A 19,284-nucleotide genomic window follows, 5' to 3' on the forward strand; every position below is an offset into this window, starting at 1 on the left:
AGAGCAATTCATGGCAAGGTGCTTTTTATTGTAATAAATACTTTAAAAAGTAAACAGTTACTCAGTTTTGTTCACATCTCAAATTATCCTAATAAATTCAGTTATCCAATTCCTTGACTCTTAAGGGGGCAGGAATCTGGAACTACAATTGTCATCAACAGAGGCAAGCACATGGCTGATATTTATTAAAAACATTCGCAGAATGAGTGGTTAATTCTAATTTATTATACTTTCTTTATTTGATATCCTCCAAATTTAGCCTATCATACTATTATATAAGCTTTATTTAAAACAAATAGAAAAGGTTTGCTTTAAATAACCAGGTATTCCATATATTCAAGTGAATATGCTTTATTAAATGCACACTAGTATTTTTCTATAGTATGTGAGTATACATAATAAATTAAAGTGCATATATTTATTAAATATAGGTAGATATAATACCAGAACATGGTTATTTCAGATGAGAAATCAAAATAAACCTATTTTAACGTATCTTTTGGTCACTCCAAATTGATACTGCTTATAAAAAAATACACCAATTTTCCCTAGGGAAAAAAATTAATTCCATAGCAATGTAATTAAGGGACGTTTTTATTTCATACATAGCTTTTTGCAAGCAAAAATTGCCTTGATACAAAATGAGTTCAATGATACAGGTGCTACTTTCCACTCAAGCAAAAGAAAATCTCACATTTATACGACTGCATTTTAGGGTTATATTCTTACAGTGTAGTAGGCCTAGTATCCGGGATGCTTTTGGCTGGCTGCCGTTAATGCCATGGCACAGGAATGCTGCCCTGCACTAGCGGCGCGTGGCACTGGCGAGTGCTTGAAGTAAACGCCTGTGAGTTCTCTGTCAGGTTGGAGAACTGCTTGGAGAACTGTGTGTGGATGTGTCTGTCTTGCTGCCATCCAACTTTCATTTTACATTTAAATCATCCTAAAATACATCCTCGGTCTGAGTTCTTCGGCTGTTTGGAATTTCCACAGAAAACAAGGAAACACATCATGAGGTGTCTTCAGTGTCAGCTATCAGTGTAGTGCTGTGGTTGTCGGAGAGAACGGAGACTTACTTGTTGAAGGGTAACTGATTTTAGTGTACACATTAGGTGTAGAAATGTTAGCTCACATTGGACTCTTTCTTCCTTGTCACATATGATGTGACTTTAGTCCCATAATATCTGACCAAAAAATGATACAGATCAAATAAAAAGGCATATTCACAGATAAGGCCATCTGCAGAATCATCGCTTGAGATATTTCACAATAATTTCTACATCATACTTTACACTGTTCAAACTTAAATAACAAATGTTCGAGGAAGGTCAGAGGAGCAGACAGCACTATCTCTTGGAGGACTTATCCAGTCGGCTGGCAGGCAACCTCCTCTGCGGCATGGGAATTTTGGAAGGCTTGCCTGTGCCCCGAGCAGGCCGAGGACTCGCTCGGGGCGCAGGTCTGTGTGTCTGGGGGACGGGCTCCACATCTGAACACACAGACTGGATTTCTGAGATGTCGAAGTCAGATGCATCACTGCCTCTGCGGCTGCTGGCCCTGCTGCCAGCTTTGCTCCCCGCGCGGCTTCCGGGTCGGCTGGGAGTCCTCCTGGCATCTGAGAGAAGGCAGAGACGGGTTACTCCTATTAGTGGCCTTCCTGCAACTCGGGCTTGAAAGCTCATGTACCTTGAACCTCAACCTTTCCTTCTTTGTTGAAACGCTTTGAGGGGCTCAGAAAATATACCTTCCCTGTTAAACACAGGCAGGGAGCCTTACTCTAACAATACATGATATGGCAAAAACTAGATTTAGATACCCTACTAAAAACAGGATTTGAACTGATCACAGACAGACATTAAGGAATATCCTTGCCTCATGAGCTCTGCCTTCTCAGGGTTACCAAGCGTACCCACTCCACTGCACAGGGGCAGATTCTAGGTTTGCCCTGTCTGAGGACAGGTAACTCAAAGAATGCAAGAATTTAAAAGCAAAGAGTTGAAACTTTAAAGAAGCTCTGGTCTGGCTGAGATGAGGACTCAGGCACTGAAAAGTTCACTATTCTGAGAGGATATCGAGAGAGATGCTGGCATTAGGTCAGGCTGGCTGGGGTATTCAGCCATCTGACCCAGAGCCCCTTGTAGGCTCCAGGTGGGAGCCCAGGCTGTCCAGCCTGGTTGGGTCAGTAACTGTCTCTTTTCTTCTGGTCTGCAGTCCATCTCTCATCTGTCTTTGGTACTTCTCAAAAGGTGTTTCTCAGTTGCTTGTTCTCAAAGCACATTTATCCCCTGCCTGTGCTGGATGACTAGGACTGCATGTTGTTTTAAGAATGCAGAAATTCAGAAATGCACCCCTTTCCGGGCTGAGAATGTGGCTCAGTGGCAGAACACTTGTCTAGCAAGTATAAGGCACTACCCTCAGTGTTACATGATTCTTTTCCAGTGGGAAGGAAGGGGATTTTCATCTTCCTATTAGTATGCTGCAAAGCCATTAAGACAGAAGGGCACCCTACTCACCAGCGAACTGTGTTCTCACTCTGCTGGCTGCCGTTGTGATCAAGCCACTGTCCTCCCCGGAGTGGAAGCCTTTCCCTGATAAGTACCCTGGAAGTCGCAGCTTGCTGCCTTGGATCGGAGTTCCCTGTATGAACAGAGAAGAGTATCTCAAGAGCTTTTCCTGTTCGCGACTTTCACCAACACTTCCTCTCTACAATGGCGGCCATGCACATGATGCCTCTCCCAGTTAGGGCACAGGGCTTCTGCTTGCTTGTTCCTCCTTTTTAAAATTCTGGGTTTAAAGGAAACCTTCTAAAGGAAATGAATTTGTGGTCAAAAAGAAAATACTATATATATATATATATATATATATATATATATATATATGGCACAAAAGCGATGGCAAAGAAAAGACAAACTGAACATGGGGACACAAGGGTCTCCCAGATTGCAGCTCACTTGTTGGGTAGCGAGAGGACAGGACACCCAAAACTTGTGTTTGGATATTCTGCTGCCTACAATGCTTTTAGGGAGCTAGGCAGAATTCAACAAACAGAAACCGAATGAAGAGTAAACACACACTGCTTACAGAGCCATCACTCAAACAAACTACACTGCAAAAAGGAAAAAAAAGCGATGTTGTATACGGGCGCCCTATTACTCCACTTCTTGGCTCCTGCGCTTTCACGGTCCCACATACAAGACCTGCAGACAGCGTTCTAAAAATTTTTTTAAATTCTTACAGGAAATGGCAGAAAATGTCTAAGCATTTGTAAAATTTTAGGCTAACTCTGAAATCATTGCATTTCTCCAGGTCACAGCATTTTGACTACTCTGATAAAAGTTGAACAAAAAATAAAACTCCTGAAGAGTGTTAGAGATTTTGTACTCCTCAGTTAATACACCATCAAGGAGATATTTACAGATAATAAATCTGTACAGATTATATGTATGTTTAAAAAATAATTTCCTTCGTAAAGGTAATTTTAAATGCTTAATACATAGACCTTTCAACAACAGAATTGCATTTACTAATTAATATCTACTCCATACACTTGGGTGAAGTATTTACAGAGGATTTCTACACACAGAATGCTCCAGTGTTCAAAATATTTTCACATGCAGAGCCACAATGACTCTCACACTCACCTAATCATCACTTGTTTTATAAATTTGAGACATGAGGGCTCAAGGAAAGATATAATCTGACAATTCTGACTAGCTAAATTCCTAGCTTAAAAGAATCTGAACAATCCACAAGGGCAGATAGACACTCACCAAGTGTGGTGGCAGAGTCTTTGTTGAATGCCCTGATTGTCTGATCTGTCACAGACCCTTCCACCAAACAATATTGTGGTGAGTTTTTTGGGATGGTTTCTATTTAATCAGGTCATTTGAAATGAAAGATATGATTTGGTATTAGTCCAAATAATGTATTTTAATTTGGAGGAATTAAAAATTTGAACACAGCATCTTAGTTCTAGATATTTTTAAAAAATGAGGTGTGACAGAAAAATATGAAGATTTAAATTTTAAAAAATCATTACAGTAAAAACACACTGCTGTTAACCCCCCTCAAATATTCTCCTTCCCTTCAAACATACTCATCCCGTCATTCGAGCTCCTGAAAAAGTTCTCGAAGTCCTTTTTCATGAGCATTTTTGGTTGTGCTCTGTGGATGTCCTGACCTTTCATGGCCATCTGACTGGGGTGGAGTTCCAGAGCCCGTGAATAAGGGGGAGGAGGATGCACTGTGAAACTTTCCCCGGCCTGCCTCTCTGCTGGCCGGCACTTGGCAGTGGCACTCACTGTGTTTTAAGCACACCACAGAAAGCCACTCACAAAAAAGCCCTTCCAGCCTGCTTAAAGAAGTGGTGAGAGCAATGGAGTAAGTATGTTTGAAGTTGTGGAAGGTGGTCTGAAGGGGATTAACAGCCATGCGTCTTTCATCATGCATCTTCTACTTCAATTTAACTGCGTGTGTGCTGCTTGAACTTTAAGTCTTCTCAGCTGTTGCTATAATCCATCCATAACAAGTGACGAGACACCTTGTGCTGCACTCTATGGTCCTAACATTTCCCACTGAGGGCTGGGATGGGAATGAGCAGCATGCAAAAATGAAGACAGAGCAACAGGAAAAGCTGAAGAATGGGGTGTGTCTGCCCCACTCTACTGCTTAGCAGCAACAGAACCGCCACGGGATTATCCAGGTAATGTACTCTTCTCCCATTACTTCTTATTACTGATGTGAAGTAGTATTAGTGTTTTATTAGCAGAAAGGACTTCTTAAAGGTACTGCATTTCTTTTATACAAGAGTCTTTGCCTTTGAGTTGTATCTAATTAAGAAGAAATAACTTCTTTCATTTCAAGAAAAAAATATTCAGCAAGTTTCCCCACTATTTATTGTGACCAATAAAAAATGTGACTATTTGGGACTTATGTCTGCCATTTCACAGAGAAGTCTGTTAAAAAGATACATAGTGAACATTTAATTGAATGTGAGTATGATACATGAGTTATACTTGGTAAAATTTGAAGTCTCTAAATATCTTAGGCCCAAATATCATGCCATATAGAGCAATTATAGCATTCTTAGATTAGTTATTGAAATCTAACAGAAGTGTCTTAGGGAAGTGAGAGAAAACTTTCTGCACAGCTAACCTCAGCCCTCCAACCTCTAGCAATAATCACTGATCATTTGTGTCACACATGCCCTGCGCTGCTGGGTGCAAATGACCTCCAAGGCTCATCATGAATATTCACTAGTTCTTTTTACTAATGTGGTTCCCTTGCAAATGATGCTGCCTCTCACTGCTTCCTAAAGGGGGCGTGTTGCATTTTTTTGCTCAGATGATGTCTGTATCTAAAATCATCCTATCAGCTTTAATACAATCTGTCTTTTACTCCTCAGAGAGACACAGCAGAGTCTGGTGAAGGGAGAATGACAGGTATGCTGATGTCAGGCTGACACCATCTTTTCCGTTCATCCCTTGCTCTCATGTCTTTGAAGGACTGCTAGGTTGATACGTGTTATATAGAAGTCTATAAAAGATGCAATATTATCAGAATTACATACACTGAGGGAGTGGTGAGGCATTGTTAGTGGGTGACAATTCCAGTTAAAGAAAACTATTAGGGCTGGGGTCTGGGGCCTCACGATACCTCTGTGGATGACACGGCAAAGTCTGGGCACTCTGCTGGCTTACAAGGAGTTGACATTTTGCTGTTTGTCAACCATGGTTTACCATAATTGCGTGTTAAAGGATGGAGAATCTGTATGGAACAATGGCAAATCAAATGTAAAGGATAGCAGATAAAAAACAAAGCAATAGAAAGAGATATTCACAGCTGGGAGTCACATTTTACAGATAACAATTAAAAACAACTGGAAAGATCTGATGGCAAATCATACACATCAAAAATAAAAAAATAATTAAAAAAAACAACGAAGATTTATAAAGAAAACTCAATTTGAAAGATAACAAAGCCCCCCTACATGAATAATCTCTATATAGGTCCCTAGAAAGGTATATTTTTAAAACAAGAAAATCCTGAATTCCCCATATTGTGAGAAGGGACACAAATGGAAACAAGTATTTCCACCAATTCTAGGGACGTAAAACATTCGCAAGTATCCTTAGGACACTGTGTTGGGGGGCAGCACTTCCATCCCAGGGTCCTACCTTGGGTGTTCCGGTGGCAGGGACCTGTGGGGAAGCCCCCTGAGCAGCCTGGCTGGACACAGAAATCGATCTGTTAGGTGATGCTCCCCGAGAGGACGGCCGGGATCTGCGACCCCGGGGTCGGAAAGGAGTCATGCCTTGACTGGCGCCGTCTGCTAGGATGAACTTCTCACGCAGTTCCATGTTGGTTCTTCCTTTGGCTAGGTCACACACAAACACACAGGAGAAGGAGTACAGGCACTCAGTCATTGGTGGAAAGAACCACCATCTAGTACCAGAGATCACCCTGAGAATTTCAAGAACATCTTTTTGCCATGCCAACTCCAATTCAGCATAACAAAAAGTTAAATGCATTAATAATGCATTCCTTTTGGATACAAGTGAGTTTGGGAAGGGGACAAAGTGTGCTTATTCTAATACTAGACACCAGCAAGAATAACTACTATAAAAGAAAGAGTCAGCATGAAAATGGAAAGCTCATGCCAAAATACTGTTAATCCACCAGCTACTGATGCCACGGGGTCTCATTACCCCTTCGTCACACTGAGAAGACAAGTGAGGAGGGCAGGGACTATGCCTCTTGCATGTGCTATTTCGGTCAGGAGAATGCTGGTATTTAACATGAGGATTAATGAACAATAGATTCACAGAGAACCAGAGATGGCTCATTAGGCATGATGACAACACAGAAGCTTCCAGGTTTTTCACTGACATGAGGTAACTAGTAGATTTACTTTATGCCTTGAGAAACTTTTACCAACATGCAATAACAAACAGCAGACCCGAGGATCCGTGAGGGAGTCAGTGATGCAGCACCCATACCAACACATGTGCGTAGGGAGCACGCCTCGAGAACCTGATGAGCAACGTGTTAGCATGTGTCTGACCACGTAGGCAATGCCTGCATTCACAACACACTGGAAGCGGGTCCAATTTCCAGAATTTAAATTTGGAAGCACCAGCTCACAGTTGGATTCGAGTTAAGCCATAAGCAATGAAGCATGTTACAGTAAAACAAATGATTAAAGCAAGAATGTAAAAGTAGAAAAAGAGAAAAGGAAAGAGGGAGAGCCAAAGAGAGGGGTTGCCAACCTATAGTAGGCTGAGTAGTAGTAATTGAAGAGTTTGATTCCGAACGTAACATTTTACTCCCATGATGATGAACTAGAAAAAATGACACAGGATACCAATCACATTTAAGAATACTGGTTAGCAGAAGAAGAAGCAAAGTACAGTCATTGAATATGCAAAGAGTGCTCCAGCCTGCAGCACACATTTTAGAAGAAAAATGGCATCAAGGAAAGAAGCCCTTAAAGTTCTGGCTCAACAAGAAAAGTGCATTTGAGAGACTTTGCCATAGTCACGCTAGATTCCTAGCTACTAACAGAATAATACACACTCTAATTTCTTTCTTTCATAAGCGGAGTTGCACTAGGTTATTACATTCAAAATACAGTCATGTGTGATGTGAGGTGTTTCAGCCAGTGAAGGTGCCCTGTGAACCACGCCAGAGCAGAAGCATTCCATTGCCTGGCCAACACTATGGCTGCTGAGTCACTCAGACACCTGCCATGGTGCTGGTGTAAACAAACTTGCTGTGCTGTCATACAAAGCAGAGCACACAATGCTACGCATAGGACAGAATGCAGGATGGTGATAATGACTGTTACTGGTTTATGTATTTATATTATATTTTACCGCTTAGGCTGTACTCCTACTTACAAAGGTTAACTGTAAGATAGTCAGCTGTGTTAGGCCAGCAGTAGCTTGTGTATCTCATGTTAATAACATCTCTCAATCACACTGTTTTTTCTTGTGCTTGCTGTAATCTCATGTTGCTTTGCTCATCATGTCCCGGCGAGCACCAATTATTATAGCATTTTCGCACCACAGCAGACAGCCCAGGTGTGCAGCAGGCTACATGAGGTTCTTTGAAATACACTCTTTGTATGCACAATAATAAATCATCTGATAATACATTCCCTGGAGCACAACTCTATCAAGTGACACAGACTGACAGAAGGAAGTACGTGCTTTTATTCTTATTTTACTTCTCTTTCAGGTTAGGTCTTCAGCCAACAGCAAGCAGAACTGCTTTGTGTGGCTGTGTTATAAACCACGGTGGTCTTGGCAGACAGGCTGGCTGATCTGAATCCAGGATCCTCAGAAGACAGTACGATCCCAGAGGCTTCCCTGGAGTGCCCTTCACCTCCCAGTTATTAGCCCAAGTCGATAGTACTGGTGCAGATATTGTAAAAAGGACTACTATAAGCTCAAGACTAAAGCAAACTGTAATGGTTCTACTCTTTCTTTTTTTCAAAGTAAGAAAAATGTACTGACTGAGTAGGTGATAGCTAATTGGAAACTGCAATCAAGTGTTCACTTGTAAATTAATTAAGAATTTAAAAATTGATGTGCAGATTAAAAGTTATCCTAGGATTCTTAGAGTTGTAGACATGGTGAGAACATGCTTGTATTTTTCATATTCTGGTCTGTGACTTCAAAGTAAGAGTTAATAGTTCATGGCTATTTAAAATTTTTTTTAAGTATTGCTTTTTTCAGGTCTCCCTTATTTCATAAAAACTCTGACTTTTAAATTTTTATTATGCAAGGTGGACATGGTGGTACATGCCTCTAATTCCAGCACTTGGGAGGCTGAGGCAGGAGGATCCTTACAAGTTCGAGACCAGCCTAGGCGACAAAGTGAGCTCAAGGCCAGCCTGAACTGCATTAGCAAGACCCTCAAAAAGGTAACAACAATGACAACAACAACAACAACAACAACAAAACCCTTTTATTATCCAGCACTTATAGTCATTATTGTCTCAACTTTTTTTCCACCTATTTTGCTATATAATAACAAATTCGTTCATTGCCAAATATGAGTATTCATTTTAAAAATTAGAGATAGGAGAATCTCATAAAGAAAATTGAGTCTAGTATTTCCTACCTGTCTCATATTTGTTCTAGAAACAGTAAAAAAAAAAAAATGAGAATAATATGGTCCACATAACTGCCATAAGTTTTCTGGGAACTTTAGGCTGTGGACCACGGTGAAACACTCACTGTCAGAATCAACATTCACACTATGCCCAGGATGTTTCCAATGCTGGAAAATCACAGAAAGCTGGCCTTTTCATGGTGCTATCACTTTCACATAAGCATCATCCTTACCCCTACAAGGATCGTTTTTCACCAAGAACTCATCAAGTGCCATCCATCCACCTCCAACACGAACCATCACAGTACTTCGCAGGATCCGAACCAGCCGCAGTTGCTGTGAGTCTCCAAACTGCACAATGAAGAAAGAAAGAACCTCTATTTGTCAATAATAACCCTGAAGCTACAATGTTATGTGTGATCTGCAGAAGCTTAAGCAACCAACTTTACTCTCTTGCTTAGTTCATAGCGATTAGTAAAATCTCAGTCATGATGTGCGTTAGGCTGCTGCATGCTGATTTAGCCCAAAAGAAAAAGTTGAGGAAAAGATTCAAAGGTTATCAAGTATAACATTGAAACTTTATTCTAAATTTTTTTTCTTATAATAGAATCATCATTAGTACGGTAGTAATTGAGAAATGTTTTTAGAAATTAAACACAGCCATAAAAATTAGCACTGGCCCATTTGTTATGGGTTTATATAAAATAAGCAGATTCAAAGGAAAACACAATAAATTCATATTTCTCTCCATTAAAATTATTTTCTTTGTGGTAGTAGGGATTGAATCCATGGCCTCTGAACTGGACCACATCCCTATCCCATTTTTATATTTTTACTGAGACAGCTAAGTTGCCCAAGCTGGGCTTAAATTTGTGATCCTCCTGTCTCAGCACTGATAGCACTGGGATTACAAGCATGTGCTACCATGTCTGTCTTAAAACTACCTCTTACATTAAAACTCTTTTCCATTGAAATCTATGGGAGAAATCCTCACAAACACATTTTGTTTTCTTTAAAAAATTTTTGTTTTATGGAGAGTAGAGTAATACATGAGTATGACTAATACAAATTTCACAGTCAACTAAAATTTCTGCATCCTTAATGGCCTAAGAAACCAATTTATTTAAGGCTGGATTTATACGCCACTTCAGATTACTATAATAGGGTAACAGCCACTGACAAATTATTAATGATACAGATTTCAAATCTAAAAAAGTTTCTCCAAAACTGTTCGTACTGTTACTGTTGACACTAACAATCATCCTTTCCTTGCCCTTCCAATGAGTTGCCAATCACTTGGAATACGGTATAAATTTGTCATGTTCCAAGTAAATGCAACACTACAGGTAGTTCTGCTCATACGTTTATTTTTTTTGAAAGCCTGTGAGAAATGACTTTGTACTTTTAAATCATTTCTAATAGGCTTATATTCAACCTGTGAAAAATACTGTACTGCAATTTCATGATTGCCAACCCAGCAGACAACAAAGCAAAACAAACAGTTAAGCATAAGCAGCTTCTTTTTAAAGCAGGGAAAATACAACAGTGACACTATTTGTCTGGAATCATTATGAGAAACAGAAAACTTTAAGTGGAATGATCTGCTATTTTCAGTAACCTTCAGTGTTAGATTTCAGGAAGGAAACCCTTAAGCAAAGTCAACCCAGTCCTATCAGGATCCTGAAACTCAGCAGGGGCTGGAGAGCAGGCAGAAGGCACAGGAGGACCTCGTCTTTGTACACCCAGAGCTGTGAGATTCCTATTTCTAACCCTGATTTTTAAACATTGAGTTTTGACTATTTCATAAGTGAACCTGTTCCTGAAATGTAAATTTAAGTAACAAAACATGTATTGTGTTAGAAAAAAATTTGGTGTCACTACTAAGCAAAGGGAGAGGGGAGATTTAAAGAAAATTACCCTTAAGGAACCAGATAATCAGATAATTTTGGTCCAAGATTATGTTCAAAGCAAAAGTTTTAAGGACATCAATAGTACTTTTTAGGGATAAAATTTTAGTTCTATTAAACGTGAGTGCTTTTCAATCTTAAGAAGGCATTCTTCAAACAATTGATGCTGCTTTCAGAATTTCTTTAGTTTTCCTAATACCCCAATGTTGAAACAAGAAAAAGATTGATATTCTCTGTGCTTTAGTAAATAAAATCTTTTCAGAATTTCTTTTTATTGTCTGCACAAATAAATGACACTATCCCACTTGCTAACTCAGAAAATAACAAAAATGGCAAGGTAACATTTAATGTATTATAATAAATGAAATTTTACCCTGATTCGAGTATTACTATCTTATTCATGTGTCAAGTTATTGTGTTGTATTCTATAAACACATCAGTTCAATTTTTCTTGGGAAAAACCAATTTAAGTACATGAATACTTCTATTTTAAATAAATTATCTGCTTTCAAGAAATGGGAGTAAGTTGAAATTTAAGAGGTAATATGGCTTAAAATTGAGTGGCAGATAATGCTTAATATATTTCAGCTCCTATAGACAGTAATGTTCTTTACAAGAGAACACAGTAAAAACAAACAAACAAAAACCCTCCTTGAATGTTAACATGAGAACATTTCTTTTGTCCTTAGTTTAAAATCTAGCCATGCCATAGTGCCACTAGGCAGTTTATGCTGGCGTAAGTGTCACTGTAGACATCAGGGTAAGTGATAAGATTTGACTTCACATTTTGTGTATGTGACAACATTCCCCCACTTGAAGTCTCTGGGGTTAATGTTTCTACTCAGTGGATGACAAGCCCTACATCAACGCCTCAGCACAAATGGAAACAGCTGCTCTGGAGAGAACATGTCACTGTGGCTGAGTGTCACAGAGACCTCTCCATGCTCTGCCTCCCCTGCCGCTGCCAATCCTCCTGCGCTCCTGTGCACCACGGGTCCTCCACGTATGTGGAGAATCTAGTCCATGTTTGCTAAGTGCCTGCATAAGATATATGCTAAGAGTATTATTGAAAATTGGAATTTAAAATTGTGTTTGTAGCACTGTAGCCAGCTAAGCTACAATTTGTTATCTGGTTTACTTAAAAGTAATCTCCTCATTTGAGATGCAAGGCAAAAAGGAATCCTGGCTCGAGGACCCCACAGAGCGCACAGAAACACCACGCCAACCAACAATATAGTAGCCAGGGGAACAGCATGGGAAGACTGGCCATGGCAAGCTTTAATGACTATGAATTAGAGGTTTAAAAAAGTCATTTGGGACTTGAGAATACACATTCCGCTCATTTATACCTGATTTCCCAGGAAGAACTGATAAAAAAAAATGAAAATGGAAGAAAGACACAATTAGTTTAATAGGAAACTTTCTATGAGACTTGAGAACACACCACACTCTCATACACTGGATATAGTAACTGGTTTAGAAATGTGCAGGTACCCAGTTGTCCCAATTTCAAACAAAACAATCAAAAATTTTTCTCTACCAATTTATTGGAAAATCTTAGCATTTCAAATTTAAGTAAAAATTTTGACTATGTACATGGTTATTTTTCAGGATGAAAGTATAAAAATAAATAATGTTACATTTACAAGTAATACACTGTTAGGGAAACTCACACATTTCCTATCTAGTTACTACCTATCAGAGATGCTCCACAAGAGAAAAAATAAAGACAAAATGATGAAGTCACACTGTTTTTTGGCTCTGAATATGAACTGAGTTCACCTGCACAGGACTAAGTTCACTGAGATTCCAAATACAGGAGAAGTAAAAATTACTGCTTATTTCTCATATTTATAAAAATGAGTCAATATTCTGACTTCATGGTTCCACTTTGGAATAGCTTTGTTTTTCAAAATCTGGACAGTTACCTCTAACTAAAGTAAAATACAAAGTAATATGAAGCAACTTGAATTTATGAGGTTTGAGTATTTCACTATAAATAATTCTTTTTTCTTAACAGTAATATGTATATGCTGTTAAAGGTCAAAGATATGCCCTAACAGGAAAAAAAAGCAGCCTATATTTATATAATTTAAAATGAAAAAGTTAAGAGTTCCACATACCACTGAATTTGACATGTAAAAATAATTAGAATTCCTACAAAACATCACAGATCAAACTTTACACAAATTTCAACTTCTATTCTTTAAAGGAATTACAAAGTTATTTGGAAAACTTACCCTGTATTTGTTATCACCAATCTGTTCAACTTGAAATCGTTTTGCACATTTACACTTAGCTACCTGCCTTGTGACCTGTCAAAAACAATGATGAAACAGTCACTTTAATCTTAATCTCACATAGTAGAACCCTTAAAAACTGTGACACAACAACTAAAGTGGAAATAAAATGCTTTCAGGAACTGCACAAGATGCCCTGGAAAAACACACTAATGTCACTGCAGAGTGGGAAGGCAAGGAGTACCTCATCTTCAATTTTGTCAGCGTCTGTGATGGGTTTATATGCATCTTTATTGGGGTGAAGAGCTGCCACAAATTCATAGTAGTCAATGTACCCATCACCATCTCTGTCAAAGATATCTGCAACTGCGCTCATCTCCAGGCGACTGGTGGGGAATTCTAAAATTGGCAAACACATAGTAAGTACTATATCATAACGCTAATTCCACCTCAAGACATTTTTAATTTCTTTAATTGGAGTCTGGCTGATTAAATTATCAGAATGATCAAATGTGTTAAAAATTGACTAATAGCATCATAAACAAACAGACATACATGTGATCTAAATTTATCTTTATTATTCAGGTGAATCATATGAAAATGCTGTTTTTGTAGGTTGAGAACTTTTTAGTCTGCAATTTCATTCACTTCTACTACTCAAGTGAGTAATTTATATAAAATTTACTTTAAGAATTACTGCTAGTAAAATCTTCTAGGGAAATCACACACAAATGAACCATCACATGAGAAGGTATGAACACCTTAAAAGTTCCTATAGGAGTCTAATGACTTAGTGTCAAGTTAGATCAAAATGTGAATTATAATACAGAGAATTACACTTATTGATTTTCTGTTGCATGTCAGGTAGTTGGCAGCCGTTGAAGCTAGAAATTGAACACACATGCAGGGCTGTAGTATGACTGGGAACAAAGAGACACCTCAAAGAACAAGGTAAGGCTGCAGCTGAAGACTCCTGGCTCTAACTCCAGTTAACAAGATAGAGACTGCGGCCACAGGCATCTCACTCCAGCTGTCTATTTCCTACCACAAATGTTATCATGGAGATAAGACAGTTGTTTTAAATCAGCAAAGAATACCACTTAGAGAAGTCGTTGAGGTGACTCTCCAGGTTCTGCTCATATCTTGCCCTTTGCTCAGTATCCCATCTGCTTTTTTTTTGAAGACCTAATAAGTACATGCCACCCAGAGAAGCTCTCTGTCTTAGCCCCTAGAGTCTCAAACTCTGCCAGAGGGTTTTGATCCTCCTAGAGCCCTAAAATCATACCACTTGGCTCATTTATCTAAGTCTTTGCTGTACACTCATTTGGGAGACTGGGGATACTGACCAGATCTTCAATACCAGGTAACACACAAAAACCCTGCAACTCAAACATTATTCACTTTATTATGCTAACAGTGACACAGCTTTGTAAAGGGACGTATCTGTAGTCACATAATTAGCAAGTGTGTATGACTTCACAACCATAAATTTAACCAAAGATACTTTTTTTTTTTAAAGGCTGGTGACTTTCTAGCTGATTTAAATGCAATACCACTTCGATGGGTCCACAGTTTTAAATTGTGCTTACTGCCTTTAAACGCTGTGTCAGTTACAGTGATCTCCTTTGAGGCTTGCTTACTTGAAGAAAGAATTCCATCGATAAACTCTTGCCGGGTGATCTTCCCATCCTGATCTTTATCAATTCTCCGGAAGAAGTCCATCACTCGAGATTTCTTGTGATTCATCCACCGCATGTATTTTTTGCGCCAAATATCAAAATCAAAGTTAGCAAATTCCCTCAGCTAAAAGAGCAAAAGATATTTTGCTTGAGTTAGCACTCTGCTCACATTACATTTTAAACTTTTAAAGAATAATCCTCTAGATAATGCACACACCTCTCCCACACCAAAGAAAATAATCTTGTAAAGGCAACTCAGAAACATTTTTACTGTCAAGTTTACTTCATTCTTTACAAATAAAATCATTAAAATTAATAAAGGGAGAATTTCCCATGTCACCAGAGTCACCAAGCAATGTGTTCTAGTTCTGTGCCTGTGCCCGCTCAGCAACTCCTAGGCGACCTGCAATCTATCTCCCTCTGCACCCACGCTGCCACTCAGCTCCCACAGCTGTCTAAAAATGCCCCAATGTTAGGACCAGAAACTCCACAATGAGCTTACAGAGTACATAGTATTCAAAGCTCTGAATTATAAAGTTTCATTTCCCAGGCAGTACCATCATAGAACACCTCAAGATAAAGCTCTCTTTAAGGAGTCAGCTTCTCGTCGAAACATAGTACTATTTTGCTTTAATGATTCCCTAAATGATTCCAAATCTCACTTCTCAAGTCTTTTACAAAGGTACACATCCTCTTAGAATTCATCTTCAAAGTACAACATGCATTCAGATAATAACAGTTTCTTATGTAAAAGAAAATCAAGACTGTGGCACGGTGGGGTACTGTATGAGGGTGAGTGACAACACAGAGATGAACATGTGAATTTCCCAACCTCTTCCAGCCTGTCCAAGGCATCATTGAGCTTCCTCCTCCTTTCCAATGCGAGGAGCCAGACTTGCTGCCACTTGCTCACCAGCAGGTTCACCCTGGGATTCTTGGTTTCGATTTGTGCTTGAGATCCAGAGGGATATAGACCGGATGCTGGGAAGCGTTTTCCTGTTAGAAGTGTAACTTCAGTTAGGATGGCATGGCTTGTTTCCAGCACTCTGGTTTGTGTTAATGCCTGGCCTTTTGTGGTGCTAGCCAGGAATGCATCAACTTAATTACTGGTGTCCCAAGCTGAACTATCTTATTTCAGATGATGCATGATGTCGAAGTACAAACCTGTTTCACTTATTAAAGCCCACATACTGATTATGTAAATTAGAGAAATACATCTTGATGGGGACATTTAAACTAATTAGAAATGCTCTCAATGAAGCTGTGGTTAAAACAGCTTCCTGCTTGAAATTCGATCCACAGCAGTGATGACGCAGCATTCCTGCACTCCTCCTGCACTCCTCCTCTTTGTTAAGGCCAGAGAGAAATCTCCCCCATGTGGAGACATTCACCTTAGGGTAGTTACAGCAGACTTGGCTGCACTTCCTAGAACATATACAAGGCTGACAGGAGAAAAAGTGGGAGATGGAGACCTTGGTGTCTGAAAGTTGGAGTCAGACACTTTAAAAACCCCAACAGAAGAGAACACACAAGTGTGTACAGAGTCCCAACTGTATCCCAATTTCACTGCATGTTTCCTAAACGTAGTCTCATACCCAAGATTTCCATGTCTCTCCTTCTGGCTGTTTTTCATAAGTTTCTGTAATTCTACACAACAATCATGCAATGTATTTTTATTATCTAAATATCCTTTCCCTGGAAATAAGACCTAGCTGTAAAACAAGCAACCTCCAAAACTAGACACCAAACATGTCCACCTCCGTAAGCCTGTCCTTGCCTTCCCTGCCCATCACTACCCTCTTGCTCAGTGGCTACTGTGTAAGGCAGGTGAGGCAAAGCTAGGCTGGCTGGTGTTTGGTGTCTAAGTTCCAAGACTGATTATTTTCTAGCTAGGTCTTATTTTCAGAGAAACTTGGTAGTTAGTTGTTGGCTAGGAAAATGATTGGCCTTTAGTCATCATATGGGATACTGGTGTCCATGCTGGGAATCATATTGATGATATATATTGGGGACTTAACTGTATGCCAGGCAGTATGTCAAGCATTTCACATGCATCAGCTCATTTTCCTCTTGCTGTAGTCTCTGTAACTATCTCCCTTAAAGGACAGGAAGTTACAGGGAATGTGAGGAAGCTGTCAGGATTATTTTTCAGTTGCTAAGTGGTAGGGAAGCCGAGGGGTGTGCTTCTGGTGGGCAAAACAGGAATCAAACAGCTCAAACCCCACCTTATAAAAGATATTTTAGGGGATTAGGGATATAGCCCAGTGGTAGAGTGCTTGCCTCGCATGCATAAAGCCCTGAGTTCAATCCCTAGTACCACCAAGTAGAATAATATAAAATAAAAACATGTTTGAGGTTAAAAAAAATGTTAAGGGACCAGTCAGAAATACTTAACTTGCAGGATACAAATTGTTTCTCATACATAGTCTCTGAGGTACAGCTTTTAATATGTTCTTGTTGTGTTGTGTTGGCCTGAAGTGACATGAACATGAGCAAATCTAACAGATCACTTCACTAAGGGGCAGCTAGGTGAGGGTCTCTATCCAGGTCAGGGTCGCCTGTCAATGCTCAATTACAATGCTATTTATGTAACAGAAGAAAAAGAAGACACTTCACAGGACAGTTTGTGTCCCTGCAAACTTTTCCAATTCTTCAAGCAAATAAAGTTAAATCCAGAAACCCAGACACAGCTTTCTAGTTTTAAATAAGGTGCTATAATCCGTAAGTCCATGTACCTGCTCAAAAAGGTCAAACAATAAAAGGAAATTAACCCTTGTGCTGATTAACGATTCTCACTTCAAAGGAATTAGCCATTGCTTACTTCCTGCTCGCCCCTTATCCAGGACGGGAATGTGGGACTGCAGCGAGGGAGGGTCGGCAACTCTCCTTTTATAGGTTTTGGTGACTTTATCCACATCAGGCTGTTTCCTGGTCATTTCCTCCATGAAAGACTGCAGGGAAAGAGACTGCGTCAGTTAAATAAAACTAAACCAGACCAAATCAGCCTGAAGAATAAACATGAGGACAAAGCAGAGCAGTCAGTCTATGACTTCTGAAGAATAAATGACAACCTTGTATCTTTAAAAATTGCTAAACTAGCGTGCCACATTTACTGACTTCTAAAGAATGTGAAATGCCATGGCTGGTAAGGAGAACTGTTGGGAGCCGCAGCCCCGAGCCCGGTCGCCTCACTTGGCGGACGTGAGGCCTGTGGTAAAGAGCAAAGCCTGAGGTAGATTACCCCTCCCATCGAATATGTTAGTTTCCTGCTTACCGCGTAAACAACCCGCTCAACAATATAGTCTGCCTGGCAACTGATGATGTTAGCCAATCAGCTTGCCTTGCTTACTTTAACATGATTGGACACTGTACCCGTATATATACCGGTGCCACCCCTGGGCGGAAGAAGAAGCCAGGTAGAAGCCCAGAAGTAAAAGCCCAAAAGGAGCCGCGGAGAGCGGACCGGTAGAGGCTTTGGGGCAGACTGAAGCACAAAAGGAGCCGCGGGGAGCGGACCAGAGGAGGCTTCAGCTGGGAGAACCCAGGGCAGGCTGTACGGAGAAGGAAAATAAAAAGAAAAGGTTGTCCACTACCAGACTTTGTCGTGTGTCCTTCCTGCCGGCCGGGAGCGGACATCGACATTTGGAGGCCCGCCCGGGGACTGATCACCCCCGAGACGTGGAAGTGGACAACGCTCCAGTACAGAGCTGCGAGACAGGTGAGTTGGGGATAAGCCTGGGCTCTGGGTGGCGCGCACCTACAGGGCTTTTAGACTCCCCTCAGGCTCACGCGTAAGTGGCGGATTCCTTGGGCCTCACGCGGTGAGTAACATATTAAAAGATGGGAAACATGTTAGGTAGCAACACTAAGAGCGAGGGTGGTTGTGGAGAAAGCTCTCAAGAGCTTACAAAAGTACGCAGGGTATCTGAGCAGGCCCAGTCAGGGAGCTCCCGAGAGGGGTCCGTCAAGGGGAACAAGGATGCTAAGGAGGAGGACGGGGCTCTAGCCTCGGAGTCGTCTGACTCCGAGGACGAGGGAAAGTTGAATGGCAAGGAGGCCAAAGAGACCAGCTGTCAGGAGCCCAAGTCGCTCGATAAGGAGTCGCAGGGTTCTTTCCCAGTAATTCAGGGTACCACAGAGCCATTTGTTGACTTTGTGGCCCGAATGCAAGATGCTGCCGATAAGATATTCTCTGATCCGGGAGTGGCTCAACCGCTGGTAAGACAGCTGATTTTTGAGCAATGTACAAAGGAGTGCAAGGCAGCAATAGCTCCTCATAAGAACAAGGACCTCAACGCCTGGATTAGGATATGCAGAGAGATAGGGGGGCCGCTCTCCAAC

At 40.4% G+C, this 19,284-nt stretch overlaps 1 protein-coding gene across 29 annotated transcripts in view; it reads right to left on the reverse strand.

Annotated features, from left to right (window-relative positions):
- Nucleotides 1-335: 335 nt before the first annotated feature.
- Dst (dystonin) overlaps nucleotides 336-19,284 on the reverse strand; it is a 455,117-nt gene continuing 436,168 nt past the window's right edge. For 10 of the 29 annotated variants that reach the window (XM_063256887.1, XM_063256895.1, XM_063256898.1 and 7 more), the window contains 12 exons: nucleotides 17,765-17,894; nucleotides 15,776-15,939; nucleotides 14,854-15,067; nucleotides 13,509-13,663; nucleotides 13,265-13,339; nucleotides 12,374-12,391; nucleotides 9,351-9,468; nucleotides 7,269-7,340; nucleotides 6,177-6,376; nucleotides 5,656-5,766; nucleotides 2,514-2,637; nucleotides 336-1,615 (listed from right to left, as the gene is read on the reverse strand). In XM_063256887.1, coding sequence (XP_063112957.1) covers nucleotides 1,347-1,615; nucleotides 2,514-2,637; nucleotides 5,656-5,766; nucleotides 6,177-6,376; nucleotides 7,269-7,340; nucleotides 9,351-9,468; nucleotides 12,374-12,391; nucleotides 13,265-13,339; nucleotides 13,509-13,663; nucleotides 14,854-15,067; nucleotides 15,776-15,939; nucleotides 17,765-17,894 — 1,650 coding nt within the window. In that variant the 3' untranslated portion in view covers nucleotides 336-1,346. The remainder of the gene's footprint in view (nucleotides 1,616-2,513; nucleotides 2,638-5,655; nucleotides 5,767-6,176; nucleotides 6,377-7,268; nucleotides 7,341-9,350; nucleotides 9,469-12,373; nucleotides 12,392-13,264; nucleotides 13,340-13,508; nucleotides 13,664-14,853; nucleotides 15,068-15,775; nucleotides 15,940-17,764; nucleotides 17,895-19,284) is intronic. The other 19 variants (XM_063256913.1, XM_063256892.1, XM_063256905.1 and 16 more) reach the window with 9 other exon arrangements.

Source organism: Cavia porcellus, unplaced genomic scaffold, assembly GCF_034190915.1.
Source record: "Cavia porcellus strain 051 isolate PalLab524CR breed Dunkin Hartley unplaced genomic scaffold, mCavPor4.1 scaffold_10, whole genome shotgun sequence".
Classification (NCBI taxonomy): domain Eukaryota; kingdom Metazoa; phylum Chordata; class Mammalia; order Rodentia; family Caviidae; genus Cavia; species Cavia porcellus.